Raw genomic sequence first — 19,999 nt, 5'->3', positions numbered from 1 at the left:
CCTTAAATCAACCTGAGTCTGGACTTAAGTGAAAAACATGACTTTTTTCGTATTTTTCATAATCCCAATGTGTTTTCCTTAAATCAACCCGCAGCCCAGACTTAAGTGACAAAAACAAATCATTTTTCATACTTTTTAGAAAAAACCCCGTCATTCATATTAATTAACGCACAGTTCATCTTTAAGTGACAAATGCTTTTAAAATCCTATGTTTTAAAATGTAACTCCAATTTTAAATTGTAGCATCTGAATATGATGCTATTTTACCCGTTTAACATATTTAATTCTATTTAGGATGTAATTTTAATTGATAGCGCACAATCCGCCTTTTTCCGTACCACCGTTGATCCGTGCTGCAAATGAACACCTTCAAAAATCCGATTCAAGACAAAAGAAACCATCAATAACCACACATGGATGCCTTGACCAAACCTTGCAGGGAAAACGAAAGTTGATGGTCAAAATGAATACCCAAGGGTTTTTAAATGGGAAGAAATTGTACCGGGTAAGCCGGATACGGGTATGGAAAGGCAATACCGATACCCACGTATGGGAACGCGATCGCTAGCATTAACCCAAAATCCCCTCCCCTTACCCATGTGCATGATCTTGTTTAAACGCGTTGATCTTCTTTTGTTGACTCATGATTTTCTCTCTGATCTTGTTGATTTTATTATATAGTCTCCTTCATTTGATCATTACATAGTATGGTCCGCAGTAGTAACTTCAATAAAAGAAAAGTAGAGAAAATCATGTCCCTCTTGTTTGTGTTGTAATTAGAAAAAAAAGAAGAAAGAACATATGTGAATGTTTCTCTAAGAAGTTCACTTACATGCTACTCATCCATGAATGTAATTGGACATTATTTGGTGCCATCTAGTTCATGCTTATTGCTATCCACTTTTAAAAAATAATACGCTTTTTTTATTTCACCACACAACAATTCGTGATTTATATGTGCGGAAATGCTAAAATGTGGTATATGTGTGTTGAAATTTTGAAGTATGCATGCTGAAATGTTCTTTACATATGCGGAAATGCTAAAAAGACACGATGAATTGTGAATTGGGTAAGGTGGTCGAGATGGGTAATTTTGCCTGTAGGTATTACTCTCGCACCCTGCCGAGTACGGGTATGGGAATAATTTGAAACCCACGGCGCGGGTACGAGTACGGGTGTTTGGGCGAAAATTATTGAGGCGAGTAAGAGTTTTTTTTTTGAAACGGAGGCAAAAGATTTGCCTCATATATTAAATGAGGAGGAGAAAGAGTTTGTTACAACACAGTGCCAAGAAACGACATGGCAATTACTCTCGCAATAAGAAAGACCCTAGATTTTTCGCCCCGGGTTTAACCCAAAGGTTGGACTCTTCGATCACATTGTTTAGCAAGACATGCGGAGGGGCACTCTTGTGTCTAAACACCCTTGCATTACGCTCATTCCAGATCACCCATGAAACCAACATGGTTATCGAAGCCTTCGCTTTTCGGTTGGCGGTGCCCTCGGTGCTCAAACTCGCCCACCATTCCTTGATGGAGTCGTACAAGTGCCATGTGGACGTGTCCACGTCGTGGATGCGGAGCTTCTGAATCACCATGTTCCAGAGCCTGAGGGTGAAGCGGCATCTGAAGAATAGATGGGGACCGCATTCCTGCACCCCTCTGCACAAGGGACAAGGGCCACAGTTTGGCCAGCCTCGCCTCTGCAATCTGTCTGCAGTCCAGATCCTATCTTGAAGCGTGAGCCAAGCAAAGAACTTGACTTTCGGAGGGGCCCAAACCTTCCAAACCATTTGGTCCATGGGGGAGAGGACCAAGCCCAAAAACTGCGCCCTGTACGCGGAGGCGGCGGAGTAGTTCCCGGAAGCCGAGTGCTTCCAAAAGATGTCATCGTCGGCAAGCTCATCAAGGTGGACCTCTTGGAGCAGCGTCCATAGGGTGAAGAATTGTGAAACATGCTCAATGGAGGCTGGTGTAGGTGGCCTGATTTTGAGAATCCACGCGCTCTCCTTGAGGGCCTCCCGCACCTTCCAGCGCTTCCGTGAGGAAGCCTCATAAATGAGCGGAGCGATGTCTCTGGGCTTGCGACCTAGAAGCCAAGGAGAGTCCCAAAAAGGTGTCCGCGCACCATTGCCGACCGTGATGGTGGTACATGCGTAGAAAAAATTCAGGTCATCCTCATCACACGGGTTCCCACCTCCAACCCACAGCTTTGTGGGCTCCTTCCACTCATACCAAGGCCACCGCAGACGCAAGGCCCGCGCGAACTTGAAGGTGTTTAGGACCCCAAGCCCACCATAGTCAAGCGGCCTACTGACAGTGTCCCAATTGACCTTGCACTTTGCCCCAGTTGTCTTATCCGATCCCGACCAAAGGAATGCCCGCTCGAGTTTGTCAATGTTTTGCAGGATGGTGGTTTGTATGACAAGCGGCGTGATGAAGTAGATGACTTGGGAAGCGAGAACCGACTTGACGAGCGTCGCGCGTTCAATGGTGGTGATGTTTTGGCCCTCATATGTTGTCAATCTACTCGCCACTTTATCCACTAAGAATTGAAGATCAGCAAGCTTCAGCCTCCAAATCGACAACGGTAGCCCCAAATAACGGAGCGGAAAGGCAGCCCTAACAGCCGGCAGCCCATGGGTTATGCGGTCCAAGTCGAGGTTGCCACATCTAATGGGCACCATTGAGCTCTTATGGAAGTTAGTGCACAGACCGATGACGTCCCCGAATCCCCTCAGAATGGCCGCCAGGTTGTCCACATCTCTTTTGATGGGCGCAACAAACACAGCCGCATCGTCCGCGTAAAGAGAGTTTAGGCAACCTTTACCTGCACCCGAATCCAGTGGATGCAATGTTGAGGCAACATAGGTGGGATGCCATGTTCAAATAAAGGGCATGAACTTATTGGGGTCTCGAGTCATGATTATTAGGATGGAAGCGTCAAGCGTGTGGTATTCTTTTCTTTGTTGCAGCGCACAGATTCTTTTGCTAGTGAATACACATGTATACTGTATACACAGGGAATGGTGCACCAGATGCACAAATCGTCCATGTGGTAAGCAACCTGAAAAAAACGTTATTATAGGGTGGATACTTGACAGGGTAGGTACAGATGCCGCTAAAAATTACTTTGGCGCATGGATGCGTGTCTTGCTTCCTTGTCGGAAGATTTGAACCAGACGTGCACTGATGAGCCTAGTTTAGTGTACCATCACAAAAAAAAATTGTGTTTGTGGGGTGACTAAACAGAGCACATGCAGAGTTACTTGTGCCAAGCGAATCCAATCCATTCGTACCACAATGTCGACTATACCGTCCTCGCCCGCGTCCGCTGTCTCGGGTTCGGCGCCGCCGCCGCCGCCGGATGTGGTGGAGGACTGCATGGGCATCGTGCAGCTCCTGAGCGACGGCACCGTGAGGCGCAGCCTGGACTACTCCCACCTGCCGATGCTGAGACACGTCCCCTCCGACCTGCCCGTCCAGTGGAAAGACGTGGTGTACGACGCCGGCAACGGCCTCCGCCTCCGGATGTACAGGCCAACCACCGCCGGCCGCGCAGAGAAGAAGCACCCGAAGCTCCCGGTGCTCGTCTACTTCCACGGCGGAGGCTTCTGCATCGGCAGCTTCGAGTGGCCCAACTTCCACGCGGGCGCGCTCCGGCTGGCCGGCGAGCTCCCGGCGCTCGTGCTCTCCGCCGACTACCGGCTCGCCCCGGAGCACCGCCTCCCCGCCGCGCACCGGGACGCCGAGACCGTCCTCTCGTGGCTCCGCGACCAGGCGGCCGCCGGCACCGACGCCTGGCTCGCCGAGTGCGCTGACTTCGGCCGGGTGTTCGTCTGCGGCGACTCCGCAGGCGGCAACATGGTGCACCACGTCGCCGCCCGCCTCGGCTCGGGCGCCCTCGCGCTCGGTGACCGGGTGCGGGTCGTCGGGTGCGTGATACTCTGGCCCTACTTCGGTGGCGAGGAGAGGACGGCGGCCGAGGCCGAGGCCGAGGCCATGGCGCCGTCGTCCGAGTTCGACCCTGGGAAGAACTTCGACCAGATGTGGCGGCTGGCTTTGCCGGACGGAGCGACCAGGGACCACCCGGCGGCGAACCCGTTCGGGCCGGAGAGCGCCCCGCTCGATGACGTGCGGTTCCCTCCGGTGCTGGTTGCCAAGGCCGGCCGTGACCGGATGCGCGACCGGGTGGCTGAGTACGTGGCGAGGCTCCGGGCCATGGGGAAGCCCGTCGAGCTCGCCGAGTTCGAGGGCCAGGGCCATGGCTTCTTCGTGTTCGCCCCCTTCGGTGATGCCTCAGACGAGCTGGTCCGAGTGGTCAGGCAATTCATGTGTACGTGTACGGCGACCAGCCACGGGTGATTAACATATGGATCGGATGTAATGCTCTTCTCGCCAGTGCTTATTTCATATTTTCAATGGAAGTGCTGAATATTTTAGATTACAAATGTAAATCGGATGCTTTTTTTTTGTGGGGAATAAATCGGATTCTTACTAATTTTACAACATCTTATGTGCCGCCGGTGCCACATCATGCCATGATTGGTCATAGTATGAGGATCAAAATCACGAAACGCTCATGACCGCCGGTCATATGATGAGTGCATCACTGGTTCTCACTTTCAGTGAAATTTCATTAATTTCTGTACATATTAAAATGGTCTCCTCTCCGTCAAAATACTCCAGTAATTTTGGTAGTACACATAAATTCAAATGATTTTTAAATTAGTTTTGGATTTTTTAGAATTTTTGGTTCAGTCTCCATCAAATTCATGTGGAAAATTCGCTCCTTTCGCCGAAATGAAAACCAAAATATGAATTTCACAGAAATGTAGTGATTTCTGCAAAGTCTAGAATATTTCTAGAACTTAAATTTAAAACCATATTCAAGCACCATATGCGAAGTGCCACATCATGTCGGATCAGTGCAGGCTTCAGGCATGCTTTGCTAGCGAAAATCAGGGGAGGCGAGGCCGAATTTTGCCGTCCACACTATCCCAACCATTAGCGAGACATTGGCTAGATTTCCTTGTGCATGCAAGGAGTTCTTCTGACCACGCATGCGATTCACACGCAACTGTTATTGATGTGAGCAATGACCAATGAGGGGGTCTTATCACTATCAATGAGGGGGCATATCATCCGTGCGCCATAACACAAACGAAATAGCCAAACACCCATTTACACTGTGACATCTTATCGCAAACGCTTTCAGAGGGACAATCGTGTGGATGTAAACCATGTTTTGATTGTGTTCTTACATCTATGCTTAGAGTACTGTTCAAAAACCAACCGATTCAACGATGTATCATCCGATTTGTCACTATTCGGTGGGTGAACGATAAGATTATGTCATATCATCGTCGTTTATTGGTTGGGGTGATTTATCGCTCTTGCAAACGATTTATCAGGAATATACTGATAATTTGGGCCTATTTCTACCATTATGTGTGCAAGAACTATGTTTATTTGTATTTCGTGGACCTTGTAACGTAATATGTACCGTTGTCCTATTTTCTTTGTAGTTGTACAAGAATTCAAAGGCAAGCAATCAATGTAACACTTCTATTCAGTATTGTTTTTGTGTTGAATATAGCATGTTTTAGTGCTTGGAACGTGGGATTTACCAAAAAAAAGACTGATTAATAGTCAACCGATAAGATCGATTAATCATCGGATTTCCGATTAATCTCTAATTCTCAGCCGACCAAGACGCTAACGATAAGCGATATCCGTTTCGACCTCTTCCACCAAGTGTTTTGCAGTCTACATGCATCATATTGCATGAACATAATGGTACTATATAAACACTTTATCATTGTCTCCATGGCATGTTTCCAACCGTCCAAAGGTGTTGTGCTTCTGCATCATGTAGTCACACATGGCTAATAATACAATAATCTACCATCGATCCTTACTTGTCTTCCTTCTGTATATGTCTAGGCTAGGATCAATGTAGACTGTAAAATATATTTTTAGTGTTGCGTTGGCAGGGTTTTAAATGCAAAACCTCTTTGATCTGATTGTATTAAGTTCATGCTTTATCCAGTTACTCCAAAATTCTGAGCCGAAGGGAGGAATAGAAAATATGTCTCAACAATCCTTTCACTCCATCAAAATAATAACTTATCAACATTGAGCTATTTATATTAGGGAGGAATAACATGAAGATGATTGAACTTCAAAGTACTAGGTTGTCTGAACAATAACACTCTACGTTGTCACAACAGACCTGTGAGAGAAAGAACAATAGTATTCGGTGTCGCGACTCCTTCTTTGCATTGCACTCCTATCAAGATCCTTAGCTATTCTCGGACTGTTGAGACATCTTAGATTAGAGCCCTTTGGGCATGTTTCATCTTTGCAAACTCAACCAGCCTATCGACTTTTGGCAGAACCACCTTGGCGGGTTCCATTTCGCCAAAGCGCTCCATCCATGCCAGCAGAAGCGGAGTCTTGGTGGCGTGTAGAAGCTCCACACCACAAAGCGCCTCGGTTCCTTGCATCCTTGCAACCATACCACCCAACACAACATCAACATATCGGACGTTGTCTCCTCCAAAGAACGGCTTCCCCTTGGAGCATTCCCTCAAGGCCCCCTCTAGCATATCCACCGCCGCTAGCGTTTGCTTTGTCCCTTCATCTTTCTCCTTGTCTGTCTTGCCCACAAACATCTTCCACCATGGCGCGACTAGCTGAAAATACATATGCATACATACAAACATATGCACAAACAATATATATTACGTATAGTGTATCGACAAACTAATAAAACTCGCACGTGCACCGGTAATGATAACTAATGATGAACCTTGTTGTCAATGTAGGTGGCCCAGAATCGAGCCCTAGCGCGTTGGTAGGGGTGGGCGGGGAGGAGAGAGGGTCCTATCCCATGGTAGACCTCATCGATGTACTCCAAGATAGCGAGTGACTCGCATATGGGCATACCATTGTGGATGAGCACGGGCACCTTCTTGTTCACCGGGTTTGACGCGAGGAGAAGGTCACTCTTATTTGCAAGGTCCTCTTCCTGGTACTCGTAGCTCAGGCCCTTGAAGTTGAGCGCCAGCCTCACTCGCATCGCGAAAGGGCCCCTCCATGTCCCTAGGAGCTTTAGCTCATGCTCGTCTTCCCCTGCCGCCACTTGTTGCTACGCTAGCTCAAATAAATAATCGATGATTACCGCAAAAAAAATTAAAAACAAATCGATGCAACATCCATAAATTCTCAATGAAAAGAAAATGTGTACGAAGTTTGAACCAGACTATACCGTACATACCATGCCGCCAGCTGCCGTGTAGGGATTATTGATAGAGGACGAGCTTACGGTTCACCGACGTCAAGGAATACACGAAGCGTGCCCTTGAAGGTCGTCCGGCTGTTACATGCGGACCCGTGCATGCTGCCGACAGGACGACCTGAGAATTAGGCAAAGCAAGCACAGGGAGCGCCATGGCGTATGTACGTGGATGCGCACACAGATTTGAGCTCGTATCTAACCGTGCTTGTGTGGTCGGTTCCCGACCCAGGAAGATAGGTAGGACCGTTATATAGACGCATGTACGGTTGATAGGCGAGGGTAATGGATAGCTGCCCAATGTTTCTTCTCTTGGGATAGTCTCTCCTGTTGTGTCAGTTTCCAACTACAGTCCCGTCTCATCGTTGCTGTGTATTTTGCACTCCCAACCATGCACTGAAAACCACTGGAGTACAAATAATCCCATGTCTCCACTGAACCGCACTACATCACGGATCATTTCTACCCAGCTGCTGGTAGGGAATTAACTGCACTATGATTTCTTTACCGGATCAGAGTTCTCTCTAAGGACCGCTTTATACTATAATAAAGTCCTCTACTTTCATACAACAACAGATCCAAGTGTGAATTTCTTTTAAACAAGTTGGGAAAACAACAGAGGGCACGCCCAAAAGCCAAAAACAAGCCAATACAAGACACCTCACACGAGGAATCAACTGTTAGATCATCTCCAACATGCGCCCAAAAACTGGGCCGCACGCTAAAATCCGTGTTTTTTATGCACCAGACAGCTCCAGCAGAAGCTGTAAAATAGTGGGCGCGCAAAAAAGGGTTGGGCGCGCTGAAAAACGCTATCAAAAGCTACAAATTTGAGGCACCGGATTGCGCGTGCTTCACAATTTACACTGCCTGTTCTTTTGGGCGCGCGATTTTGGGCATCTGCTAAAGCAATGTTGGGTCCGGTGCACTAAAATTGCTACAGTGGCATGCTAAAACTATTTTAGGGCGCGAATTTTTTGTGCACCTGTTGGAGATGGAGCATCTCCAACGGCCGCACAAAAAATCTGCGCCCAATAAACGTTATAGCGCGCCACCATCGCACTTTTAAAGCGCCGGGACCAACTTTGCTTTAGCAGGTGCCCAAAAACGCGCGCCCAAAAAACAGACAGTGCAAATTGTGAAGCGCACGCAATCCGGCGCCCTAAATATGCTGCGCGCGATAGCGTTTTTCAGCGCGCGCCCAAAAACTTTTAGCGCTACAGCTTCTGCTGGAGCTGACCGGCGCCCAAAAAAACAAACTTTTAGCGCGCGGAGCTCTTTTTGGGTGCCTGTTGGAGATGCTCTTAGGAGGCGCACCGAGCGGGCAGGGACGGAGCCAGAAAATTGTGATAGGGGGGGCACGAACTAGAAGGATGGAAATCATAGGATACATTAACACATACAGTACTAAATATCATGAGATCTAAATAGTAGTATTTTTTTTGTGGGGTAAAATGCATGTCTGTTGATCTAAGATAAAAAGTAAAATTACATATGTATTAATTCGAAGTCGGGTTTACGAGCATCGGTATCGAAGGTATCAATTATTTCTTTAAGCTAAACTTTGTCGCTAGCTCCTCCCCGATGTTTGTAGTTTTTCCAACTATATGTTTATATGGTTCTAAAAAGCGCGGACTAATCTAATCAAGGCATGAATCTATCAATCAAAATAAAGTACCTTTTTCCTCATTTTATCGCGGCTAATCCTCGGGGCTGGCCTACCGGCTACCGGCAAATAGCCTGCGGATCGGCGCTCGCCAACGGCCGTCGCTTCTCTGCTTCTCTTGATAGCTATGTGGAGTCGTGTAGAGATCCCATAGGCGATAGCAGGCGGCGGCAGATGTGAATCTCAATCGCAGCAGGCGGCTGGGAAACGAGGCGATAGCACGGCTAATTGGACCCTTTCTCACCTATGATGGGCTGCGTGATGCTTTGTTCTTTTGGGCTTTTGGGCTGGTAGGTAATTGTTTAAATCCTAAGGCTTTACGAACGACACAGCGACAGGGGGGGCGAAGGAAGCGACGAGCAGTTGGGTAGGAGAAAAAATAGGGAAAAACTTATCGCTCTGAACGAGGCGACGCGATCGTTAGGGGGGGGGGGGGTCTCGCCCCCCCTCGTCCCCCCTTGAATCCGTCCCTGCGAGCGGGCGACGGTCGACCACCTGAAGATCATCCATCATGCCGCCTAGTCGGTCCATGTCGATCCCACCGCCTACATATTGGGTGCCACTGTTGCCAAAATGCCAAGAATAAACAGAGTTTGAAGCATGCCGTAAGAAGACCCTCTCTATCACCATCTTCTACCCGTAGTCCATAGGGTCTATACTGGGTGCAACTGCTGCAATAATGTTCGAGACTATACGTTTCTTGCTTCCTTATCGGAGGATTTGGACCAGACGTGCATTGATGAGCCAAGTTTAGTCAAACGAAAAATTGAGCGGTAATGCTAGATACCGGCAGATCCTCGGCCATCCGTTTAGTTCTCAAGATTCGTGCTTCCGATTGCTGTATTACTTGTAAATCGTTTCCCAAATGAAATATCCGAAATACACTCTGCACATTTCCGACATTTGCACAGATATGGTATGTGGGTCCCACGCTTTTCAGGGCCACAAGTGATTAGCATATGGATCGGAATGAGCGCTCTTCTCGCCAGGGCTTGTTTCATTTTTTTCAAAGGAAGTGCTGAATATTTTCAATTACAAATGTAAATTAGATGCTCACTAAAATGACAACATCTTATGTGCCGATGGTACCACCTCATGCATGATTGGGCATAGCATAGTTCTCACTTTCAATGAAATTTTATTAATTTCAGCAGATATTACTTTCATTAATTAGTTTTGGATTTTTTTTAGAATGTTTTGGTTCAGTCTCAATCAAATTCAAATGGGAATTTTGGTCTTTTGGCCAAAATGAAACCGAAATATGAAATTCACATAAATTTAGTGATTTCGGCAAAGGCTAAAATAGTTCTAAAACTTAGATTTAAAACCTTGTTCAAGCTCCATATGTAAAAGGCCACATCGTGCCGGATCAGTGCATGCTTGATGCAGGCTTTGCTAGCGAAAATAACAGGGGGCGGCCAGGCCGAAGTTTGTCGTCCACACTGTCCCAACCGTTAGGGGGATATTGGCTAGGTTTCCCTGCCCATGCAATGAGATCTTCTGTGCCAACTCCAGTTGTGAGCTGATCAACAAACAACTGCTATCGAAGTGAGCAATGAGGGGGTCCTATCACTAGCAATGAGGGGGCCACATCCTCTGTCCACCATAACGCAAATGAAAATCGCCAAACATCCATTTGCAATGTGACATCTCATCGCATACGTGCTTAGAGGGACAATTGTCACTACAAGAAAAACTGTCTGTAGAGACGTCATATTCAACAGCTAGAGACGTGTTACTTCATCTCTAGGCAACCATAGAGTCGACTTAGTAAAGCGTCTTTGGAGCGTCTCCCCACGGACCGTCTCAAAACGTGTAGACACGTTGGCTAAGCGTCTGTACATGGCATGAGACGCTATATTGGGACGTTCAAAAGCGTCCCTAGATATGAGGCGCTATATTAGGACGTTCAAAAGCGTCAATAGATATGAGACGCTATATTGGGACGTTCAAAAGCGTATCTAGATATGAGACGCTATATTGGGACGTTCAAAAGCGTATCTAGATATGTAGAGTCGTTCTGTTAGATGCGTTTATCACGTCTCTACTCATAGAGCCGGTTCATTCATCATGGGCACTAACTCCTTTCGTATACACGCTATGTAGAGATGTTATATTCATCTCTAAATATACTTAACTTTAAAAGTTATTTGATTTATTTTCAATGTGTATTTCATCATTTCAAATCCAGTTACTTCATCACAACACATGCTTGTGTATAATGATCAACATATATTGTCATATAAAGGCATCCACTCATATCACAATTCACATTCATAGGCAACAAATATTATATAAAGGGATCTTCCCATATCACCAATTGTATCACAAGCATCTCATTCGCACAATTTCATTTACGAACAAACACCTTGAGTTCAGAATTGAATCAAATCAAATATTCATATGAAAGATGCAAATAATTAAGAAGAGATCATACAACCAGAACTAAGTTTTCGTATGAAGCCAAATCCTTTACAAAATACATAATATTTGTCCATTTAAAAACTAATTGCTGTGTAGTTGCTCCTCGCTCCTACAATGCACTCCTTTTCTAATCTTGAGCTACCCTAAAAAAGGAAGATAACAGAGAAAAAATTAGAACGTAAGCTTTTAGAGCAGTGTGTGAAGAAATGTACTTGATGAAATTGGTAAGAGATGTACCAGTGTTTGGTGGTTGTTTTGAGGTTGTGAAGAGTCCTCGGGAATAATGTTTTTGACCTAAAAAGCACATTGATTCTTCATAAATAATAAACCATAAGTATGTACATTGGAGCATAATCGATGATTGTATGGAAGTGTACTTACTGGCTCGATTCAGTAATTTTTTTGAAATTTTAGTATGATATCTAATTAAAATGATTTGAAGTACAACTCTTTTTGCAGCAATAAGAATCTTACAAGTATTTTGTCTTCAGGATGTGAGAACCTATAGCATCAAAATGTTTGACATTCCTCTTGTGGTCTAGACGTTTCCAGCATGGTATAAAAGGGAAACTTAAGGACATAGTCCATCTGAAATTATCAAAGCACAGAATTAGACATAACTTGAGAATAAGCTGCCAGACCAATAGCATATGCTGTCTAGGATTAATTCATGTTCTGATACACTGACTGTTGAAGCCTTGTATAGTTCCAGTACAGTGACAAAGAAATGTGAGGTTCTAGATTCGCAAAATGTACAAAATTAGGCTAGCATGCATCTAATATGTTTGGTACTCAATACTGGAAGAAAAGCAGTATACGCCCCAACCACTTTCCTACTTGTACTACATGGTGTTATACCATCATACTCAATACAGGAATATGAAGTATTGGTATGTGCAGTATAATATATGATCTTTTTGTCTCTAATTGCATGTCTCAATCACTCAAAATAAATCTTTCACCTTTCTTGCAGAATTTGAAGTCCCGGACTAATTTTGCATGGCTGCCATGCTACCTGTTAACAACTACATGTATTCGGTGGAAGGACTGAAACTTCTTTTGCTCAAACACAGTGATAATTGATCTCCGCCAAATTTTCATGCATTGGTAAATACAACAATCTTTGCAGGCATGTTCAATCCAATACTGAATTTTTATGAAGAAAAGAAACACAAGGAAACTGAGAGAAGCGAGCCTGAGCCTAACGTGTAATAACTAACCAGTGTAATTAGCTTATCAGCAAAGAGATTTCATTCATCACATCGTATTCTATTTGATAGTGCCCAGATAAGTAATCAACTGCAGCTTCATTCATTAAATCTAGTCAGAGAATTGGACAAATCTGCCTACATTTAGCCTCCAATTTTGTACTTTGTTGTGCTGCCACCACGGCTCTCTTTGTGTACAATTGAGAGAGGTTCAGGAAGAGAGATAGGGTAAGGGAGACGACGCCGAGGGGAGCAAGGGAGTATCTGCGCATGGAGGGAAGACTGGCCTCACCGGCGTCCACCAGTGGTGGCGAGGAGGCCACCAACCTCATCGTCCTCATCAGGAGGCCCCATCGTCGTTCACCAGCGCTGTCGGCTGGTGCTCCTACCACCCAGCACCTCTGACAACCACTTCGACTGAATCAATCTGCCGCCTCCCTCGTCGAGTCAGATCACAGGTCAAAACCGCCGCCGCCCCCCTCGTCGAGTCAGATCACAGGTCAAAACCGCCGCCGCCTCCACCTTCTCCTCCCACCCTCTCCTTCCTCCGTCAGACTATCTAAGACCAATTTTACTATTGTTGAGTTTTGCCATCTAAAATTAGATTTGACCAAACAGTTGCTCACATATGTCAGAATTGAATTCCAGGCAAGCAAACAATTCACCAAACACTTAGAGTGCATTGCCTACGGGAAGGAAGTAAGGAGACGAAGGAGAAGATGATCCAGACTTGAGATGCATAAATGAAGGAGGCCAGTTTGGTTGATTTGATGATAAAACTGTAGGGGCTATGGGAATCAAGGATCACCTGCTTGACGTGGTGGAGGCTGAAGATGCTGGATGAAGACGAGAGCTGCTTGCGTGGTGGTGTACCGACGGAACGTGCGGCGGAGCTTCAAGTGAAGAATGAGACCTGCGTGGATGCGGCTTTGTGACCGCGAGGACGACGTCGGGAGGAGCATGGCTTCGTGACGGTGAGGATGATGGCGTTGACGGCTCCAACTAGCGAGCTTGCCGATGGAGGAAAACAAGAGTCGCCGGCGGGCGGAGCAAGGGGCGGAGGGCACCCCGTGAGGGCGAGGCTTACACTGTGCGGGGTGCGAGAATGGGCGGCGCGCGGGGCGCGGGGATGGGCGGCGCGCGGGGTTACGATGCCGGCGTAGATTGGAATCGGACAGTTGGATAAATGGGGAGGTGGGGGAGATGGTGGCGAGTAAAATTATCCGGCGACATATATGGAGATAAAAAAATTGAGAGACGCGCGAAGTCTTTTTTTTTTGAATCTACGCGCTAAGTCTTTGCGCGGTAAAGAACGCGCCAAAAAAATATGCGAAAATAATCCAGGAACCTCAGATTTGGTTATAAGTGCAAATAGTTTGGGATCGCCAAGTAATCACATATATGGATAAATATTTTTTATGTTTATTTTTATTGGATAAATCCGCATTCTTAGTTCTTTTTCCAAAAAAGATCAAACTTTACGGGGTAATGTGTATGAAGCAATATGCACGTAGTTTTAATAAAAAGTACAAAGCCAGTGATAGATCAAGGATGTTACTATCTGTTCACGAACGCGTCCGCAAACACACATTCGGGAGCTGGCCATTCATTACTATACCCGAAACGCCTGCATGCATTTTCAAACATAAGAATGAACCAAACAGAGGAATTTTACGCAAACCGGATAAATAAAGTACGATACATTTACATAAACCGGGCGAGGACAAGCAGTGAATCCTCGAGGGCAATCTTGATTGTTAAGACTTTGTATTTGTATTAGTTTGTAACTTCTCATATACCTTGTAACACTACTAGGAAAAGGTCTACTAATGGCGCACCTAATTTGGCCATTAATGGTGCGCCATTAGTATATCTTACTAATGGCGCACCACTGGTGCGCCATTACTAATGGCGCACCGGAGATGCGCCATTAGTATATCCAAAAATGCGCCATTAGTATGCCTCCCAGGGGCCATGTATACCCAGGTGCTTTGGCATACTAATGGCGCACAACAACAAGATGCGCCATTAGTAACTTCGGCATACTAATGGCGCACCGTTTAGTGATGCGTCATTAGTATCTTTTGGCATACTAATGGCGCACTGTCATGTGGTGCGCCATTAGTATGAATATTAGGTTTTTTTTAATTTTTTGTTTTTTGCACAGGTTACAAAATGTATAATTGGACAAAATATAGACAGCACACATCAACAACAGATTCATCGAATACAATAAAAGATTAGTCTCTGAATACAATTCATCATATTAGTCTTCGAATACAATTCATCATATTAGTCTCCGAATTGAAAAGACCGAACAAAGATAGAACATTATATTACAAGTCTCGAGACCGCGAGTAGCGAGTTTGTCTTCACATTACAAGTCGATATCGATCATCTAAACTACCATCACATAGAAGAGAGCTGCGGTCATCACAATGAGCATCATCACGATGAAACTCGTCTTCATCCGGTTTCTCCAACGATCCCTCCCCTCTCCCGCTAGATAGCGGCGTATCTAGATTCGGCCTCGGCCCTAGTGGTGTATCCTTTGTAACTGTTACCGCTGAATCGGTGAACCTGTCTCCGACACTCCTCCCAGTCGTCGTAGACTCCGGGAACCTTACCCTTGTACACGACATACCACGGCATCGCTATGCACAAGCCAAACGAAACGTTAGTACCAATTCACAGACAATACATAAGCAATATATAAGTATGCAACAGAACGATCGGAAGAGAAAAGCAAGACATTAATAGCATCGATTACATCTAAGTTGAACGACTCTCGAAACCAAAGAGACATACTACAAGTTCATTAAAGTTTAATTACAACATGAGCCAATCGATGTTTCAGAACTAGACACAGCATCACTGCTTTCGACTCGACTCAAGGGACCGGAGCGTGGACGAAGCCGCCGTCTATCGTGGGAGTCATGAAATAACGGGCGTTGTCAGCCTGCATTTGTAGCATTGTGTCGATGTCACTGTTGGACGGTTGATTTCTGAGGTAGAACTGCCCCGAGGTACGAAGGACATCTTGATGGATGATTTCCGCAAACTCCGACTGGATGCGAAAGAATTCTTGTCTGATGTCCGCATCCTGGATTGCCGACATGCTCGCGGCCCAATCTTTGAGTTTACTCGGTAGCAGAAGTTGATGATGGTCCCGTACGATCGCCCGCATGTGATGGATGGCGTAGTAGGCACCCTTCTGACCGCCAGGCGGCTGCTTGACGCAGCAAAACATCGTATTGTGGGAGAACACGTGCTTGCCGTACTTACGAATAGGCCTGGTGAAGGTGCCTCCAGATTTGGCGTAGCCGGGGAGAACATCATCAAGAACCTTCTTGACATTTGTGTAGTCTACGTTCGACTGATGGTCCGGGTCGAAATACGTGGCCATGGAATATTTGGGGCTTAGGAGGATGAGCGTGCAATGTGTGTCACTGCAGAAAACACGGAATGTTAAAAGAAAAACGATCGAAATCTAAGAATTCATATGTTACGGGCCGGTTGAGGGGAGGACTTACTCGGGAAAGTAAGGCACGAGGAAGTTATCCTTATCTTGGTTTGCCAGAATGACGCCTTCGAGGTAAGAACTCGTGACTTGCCGGTCCCCAGCGCTGCCCAAGATCTTGGCACGCATGTAAAAGGGGTCGACTATCACGATGTCCGGGGTCTTGCCGCGAATGATCCGCATCTCCATACTCAGCGAAAATAGCCGAACGAAGGTGTAGTGCAGCGGATGAAGGTTAAACATAGCAAAGATGTCATCAAACCGCAGGACGATCTTACCCCCGATGTCGCCATCCACAAAGCCCTTGCCCTCTGGCACCTTGGCCACGAAAACTGGGTATGCCACATTCTTCTCTCTGAGACGCCGCTTCTCCAAAGAAAGAACACTGTCGTGCAGACTCCGCATAGCACCGGTTGCAGCATTGAGCATATTTGGCGGTAGCATCACCCTACCTGCCACATGCACCCTCCTCGAGATATCCTAAGGTGAAGGTGGCCCGTCCTGAGCACGGATCGTACTCGGTGCCGGCTGGCTCGCACCCTTGTTAGTCTTTCTTTTGCGTGCCTTCTTCTTCTCCTGTAATGGGACCGAGTTCTGCTCACAGACCGCCTTCTTGAGTGTGTTGGGGCTGATAATATTTCGCACCACGCTTATCTGAGGCTCGGTGAAGTCGGCAGCTGGAGGCGTCTCCTGAGAGCTGAACGGCAGACGACGCCTGTTGCAACTTGGCTTCTCCTCGGTACCAGCTAGATCGCGCACGTCTTTTGTTGAGTTGGGTTCTTGAGAAGGAGGCCCCATGGAGTCGCCATCGTACCCATGATCGGCAAAGTACTGATCGACGTTGGCAAATGTATCGTCGTCATCGTCGTTCTGATCCTGTGCCATATGCATGTTTGGATCCAGTGGCATAGGGATGTCCGGCACCGTTGCGGCGGTCTTGCCATGGGGCTGACTTGGCGCCGGCACGACTGGCGGTATTGTCTTTGGGGTGGTGTCCCCCGCCCCCAAACGAATCTGGCTCTTCGGCCAAAGCAGGGGCCAGCTCAGGCAGGCGCTGAGGGTCATCACGTCATCATCGTCGGCCCCGACGGGTCGATTCGGAGGTAACAACTCGTCGCAGCCTGGCAGCACCCGAACCAGTTCAACCCTAAACAAGTTGGGTGGCATCTGGGTACCATGGAACAAGGGGTTGCCCGGTTGAACGATTTTGCCCTTGGCGACATCGACCAACTCGTTGTTCACGAAGTGCAGGAGAGTGCACGGAACGTCGGCGGCGCCCTGCAAAAACATGTAGGGCGTCAGGGATGCCCAGTCAAAGGCAAGGAGATGAAGTCCTCGGCCGAGAGAGGCTTAACTAGTTACCATGATGATGGCGTCGAGCTCGGCTAATGTCGAGGCACCGCCAACGTCGGGCATGCAGTTGATGGAGGGGCCGCTTGCTGCAGAGGTGCCGGCCGGCGTACACCCGGGTGCATTAAGCTCCCGTGCCGGCGTCCGAGACACCAATGCCGCCTCCGCCGGAGACACCAATGGCCCCGCCATCGCATTCTGCGAGTTGTTGGCCGTGAAGCTAGGAATCGGGGGCGGCCCCTGTTGGCCGCCCGCAATCCACGCACTCAACCCCTCGATCAAGGTAGGCACAATGGCGGTGATCGTCGCTCCGAGTTGTTGTTGCACTTGCTCTTGGACAATCTCCGAAATCCGCGCCACCCGTGCCTTGAGTTCTTGAACCTCGCGCGCCTGGCTTTCCGAGCTGGTCTTTTTCTCCTTTCGCCCACCACTGTTATAGTATGACGACCATTTTGTCGACAAGCCTTTACCGGCCACACGACCAGCTGACGTTGGCTTACTGAGCTTATCCTTGTTCTTCATTACATTCAACGCCCTATTTAGAGTGGTGTTCCAAGGGTTGCTCTTAGTCGACCCCGCGCTACTGCTTTCAGTAGCCTGCGGAAGGAATGTGAACCATTTAGAAATTTGGCTTCATTAATTAGAATGCAACCATATGGAGCTAATTACGCGGGGGTGTATTCCTTACCAGAACAAGCTCAAGCGCCCTGGTCTTCGGATCCGTGGTAAGCTCCTTTGTTTTCGGGTCCTTCTTGTACCGGGCCCTGACAAAGTTCCTGGTCTGCTTGTCACCGTATTTATCGAAGAGGGGCGGTAGGCCTTGCTCGGCACGGTCCGCCTCCTCCTTGTCCCATATAGGCTCCGCCACTCTGTAACCGCCGGGACCGAGTGTGTGTTCCCCTAAGTTCAGCTCCCGCATTTCTTTCCCCCACTGACTTGATTGGGAGTTTGCGGTGCTCGAGCAATTGATCTTGAAGTCGTTGTAGTCATCTTCGGTGATCGAAGGATTTTTCTCCTTAATCTTCTCATAACTCTCACCTTTCTCGATCATTCTCTTCACATTGCTTTTCCAAGTAGACAGGGCCTTGCTCATCTTCGTGAGGGCAGCATTGTTCACTTTATTCCCTTTGAGGCTTGTGTTTTCAAATTCAGCGGGGAACTTGTATCGTTCGTGCAGCTTCGTGAAGAGGAGGTTGTGCAAATTCTCTCGGTCAGGATGCCTCAGGTTGATCGAGACGGTGCTCCGAAGAATGCACCCGAGCTGAAGCGAGTACCCCTTGACTATTCGTTCGGGCGCCGTTGGATTCCCGTCGGAGTCCACTTCAGTAACTTCCTCCTTGAGGGTGCGGAGCACGGTCGGGCGCCGGTCCTTCCGTTGCCTCTTCTGTTGGCTGCCATCTATGCGTGCGTCGCCATCATCAGTGGTGGCATCCTCGGCGGCACCATCAGTGGTGGCATCAGTGGGGTCATCCTCGGCGGTACCATCAGTGGTCTCAGGATCAGTGGGGAAGGCGGCGTCCTCATACAAGTGAGGTTGTTCCTCCATCTCCTGGGACAGCTCCCAGAATGCCTTGCCGCCCGAACCCTCGGCCTCATCGTTGTTGGCCATGTTTCTCTCTAAATAGGAACAAAGTTTGGTCAAAAAGTTGGTTATTGTCAAGGAACTACATCATGGTCTCATCATTTAGGGTTTGTCGACACCGAGGCATCCTAAAAGCTAAGCTTTTATCATTGAGGGTTTTTCGACGCCGAGGCACCCTAAAAGCCTAAGCTTTCATCATTAGTCACAAGTACCCCGGCCCATGCATTAGTCACAAGTACCCCATATGTCCTATTTTTAGCAAAGTCATGCTAAAATTCACGGGAAATTTCAGCATGACCTTTGCTGAAAATAGGACATATGGAGTACCCGAATTTGCTGGAACGGAAGTTAATCGACATTCCAGCAAACTCAAGGGCCTCTCGGGTGGACAAGGCAAAAAAGGCCTTCGTCACAACATGCAAAAAAGAGAGAGTCACGGACAGTGACATGATACATTTTCATAAAAGCTTGTGGAGCCCGGGGCATCTGAACATTAAGCCCGACTAAGGTGCGCCTGTACCACACCTTAGTATTCTGCAGGACTACACACTGTACCAAGAACTGATTGTCGCTGCTACTATTTATTGGACAGCAGTATCTTGCAGAACAAGAGATGCTAAGTTTTAAATCATATATTTGCATTCTTATAAAGTTAATAATCACTGAAATAGGCATAAAGCTGTAGCGACCTTGCCCAAGTAAATCCAGTTATCTGTTTCTAGGAAAGAACATTGGTCATTGCAGTGTAAAACCTGATAAACACATCACTGACCTTAATCATATATACATATTTGACCAGACACATCAATCAAAGCAGCCTTGCAATATTATGTTCCAGTGCAGTAGAAAATTTACATCAGACTAATTAGGTCCATCTTCCTTTGTTTGAGATAGTTAGCTGGAACTTATGAGTAGAACACAAGTCTAATACCAGCGAAAAAATCTAGCAT

At 47.1% G+C, this 19,999-nt stretch overlaps 1 protein-coding gene and 1 pseudogene across 1 annotated transcript; one reads left to right on the top strand and one right to left on the bottom strand.

The window, feature by feature from the left end:
• Positions 1-3,302: 3,302 nt before the first annotated feature.
• Positions 3,303-4,484, top strand: LOC119324453 (probable carboxylesterase 15). Its single transcript, XM_037598245.1, has one exon. The coding sequence runs from the start codon at positions 3,303-3,305 to the stop codon at positions 4,362-4,364; it is 1,062 nt and encodes a 353-aa protein (XP_037454142.1). The 3' UTR covers positions 4,365-4,484.
• Positions 4,485-6,112: 1,628 nt separating this feature from the next.
• On the bottom strand, positions 6,113-7,543 carry LOC119322011 (annotated as a pseudogene).
• Positions 7,544-19,999: the final 12,456 nt, after the last annotated feature.

Source organism: Triticum dicoccoides, chromosome 6B, assembly GCF_002162155.2.
Source record: "Triticum dicoccoides isolate Atlit2015 ecotype Zavitan chromosome 6B, WEW_v2.0, whole genome shotgun sequence".
NCBI lineage: Eukaryota > Viridiplantae > Streptophyta > Magnoliopsida > Poales > Poaceae > Triticum > Triticum dicoccoides.
The sequence above is the reverse complement of the archived record's forward strand: the minus strand, read 5'-3'. Positions and strand labels throughout refer to the sequence as shown.

Excerpts from the sequence above, each read along its gene's own strand:
- LOC119324453 (XM_037598245.1), top strand. The coding sequence starts at position 3,303 with ATGTCGACTATACCGTCCTCGCCCGCGTCCGCTGTCTCGGGTTCGGCG.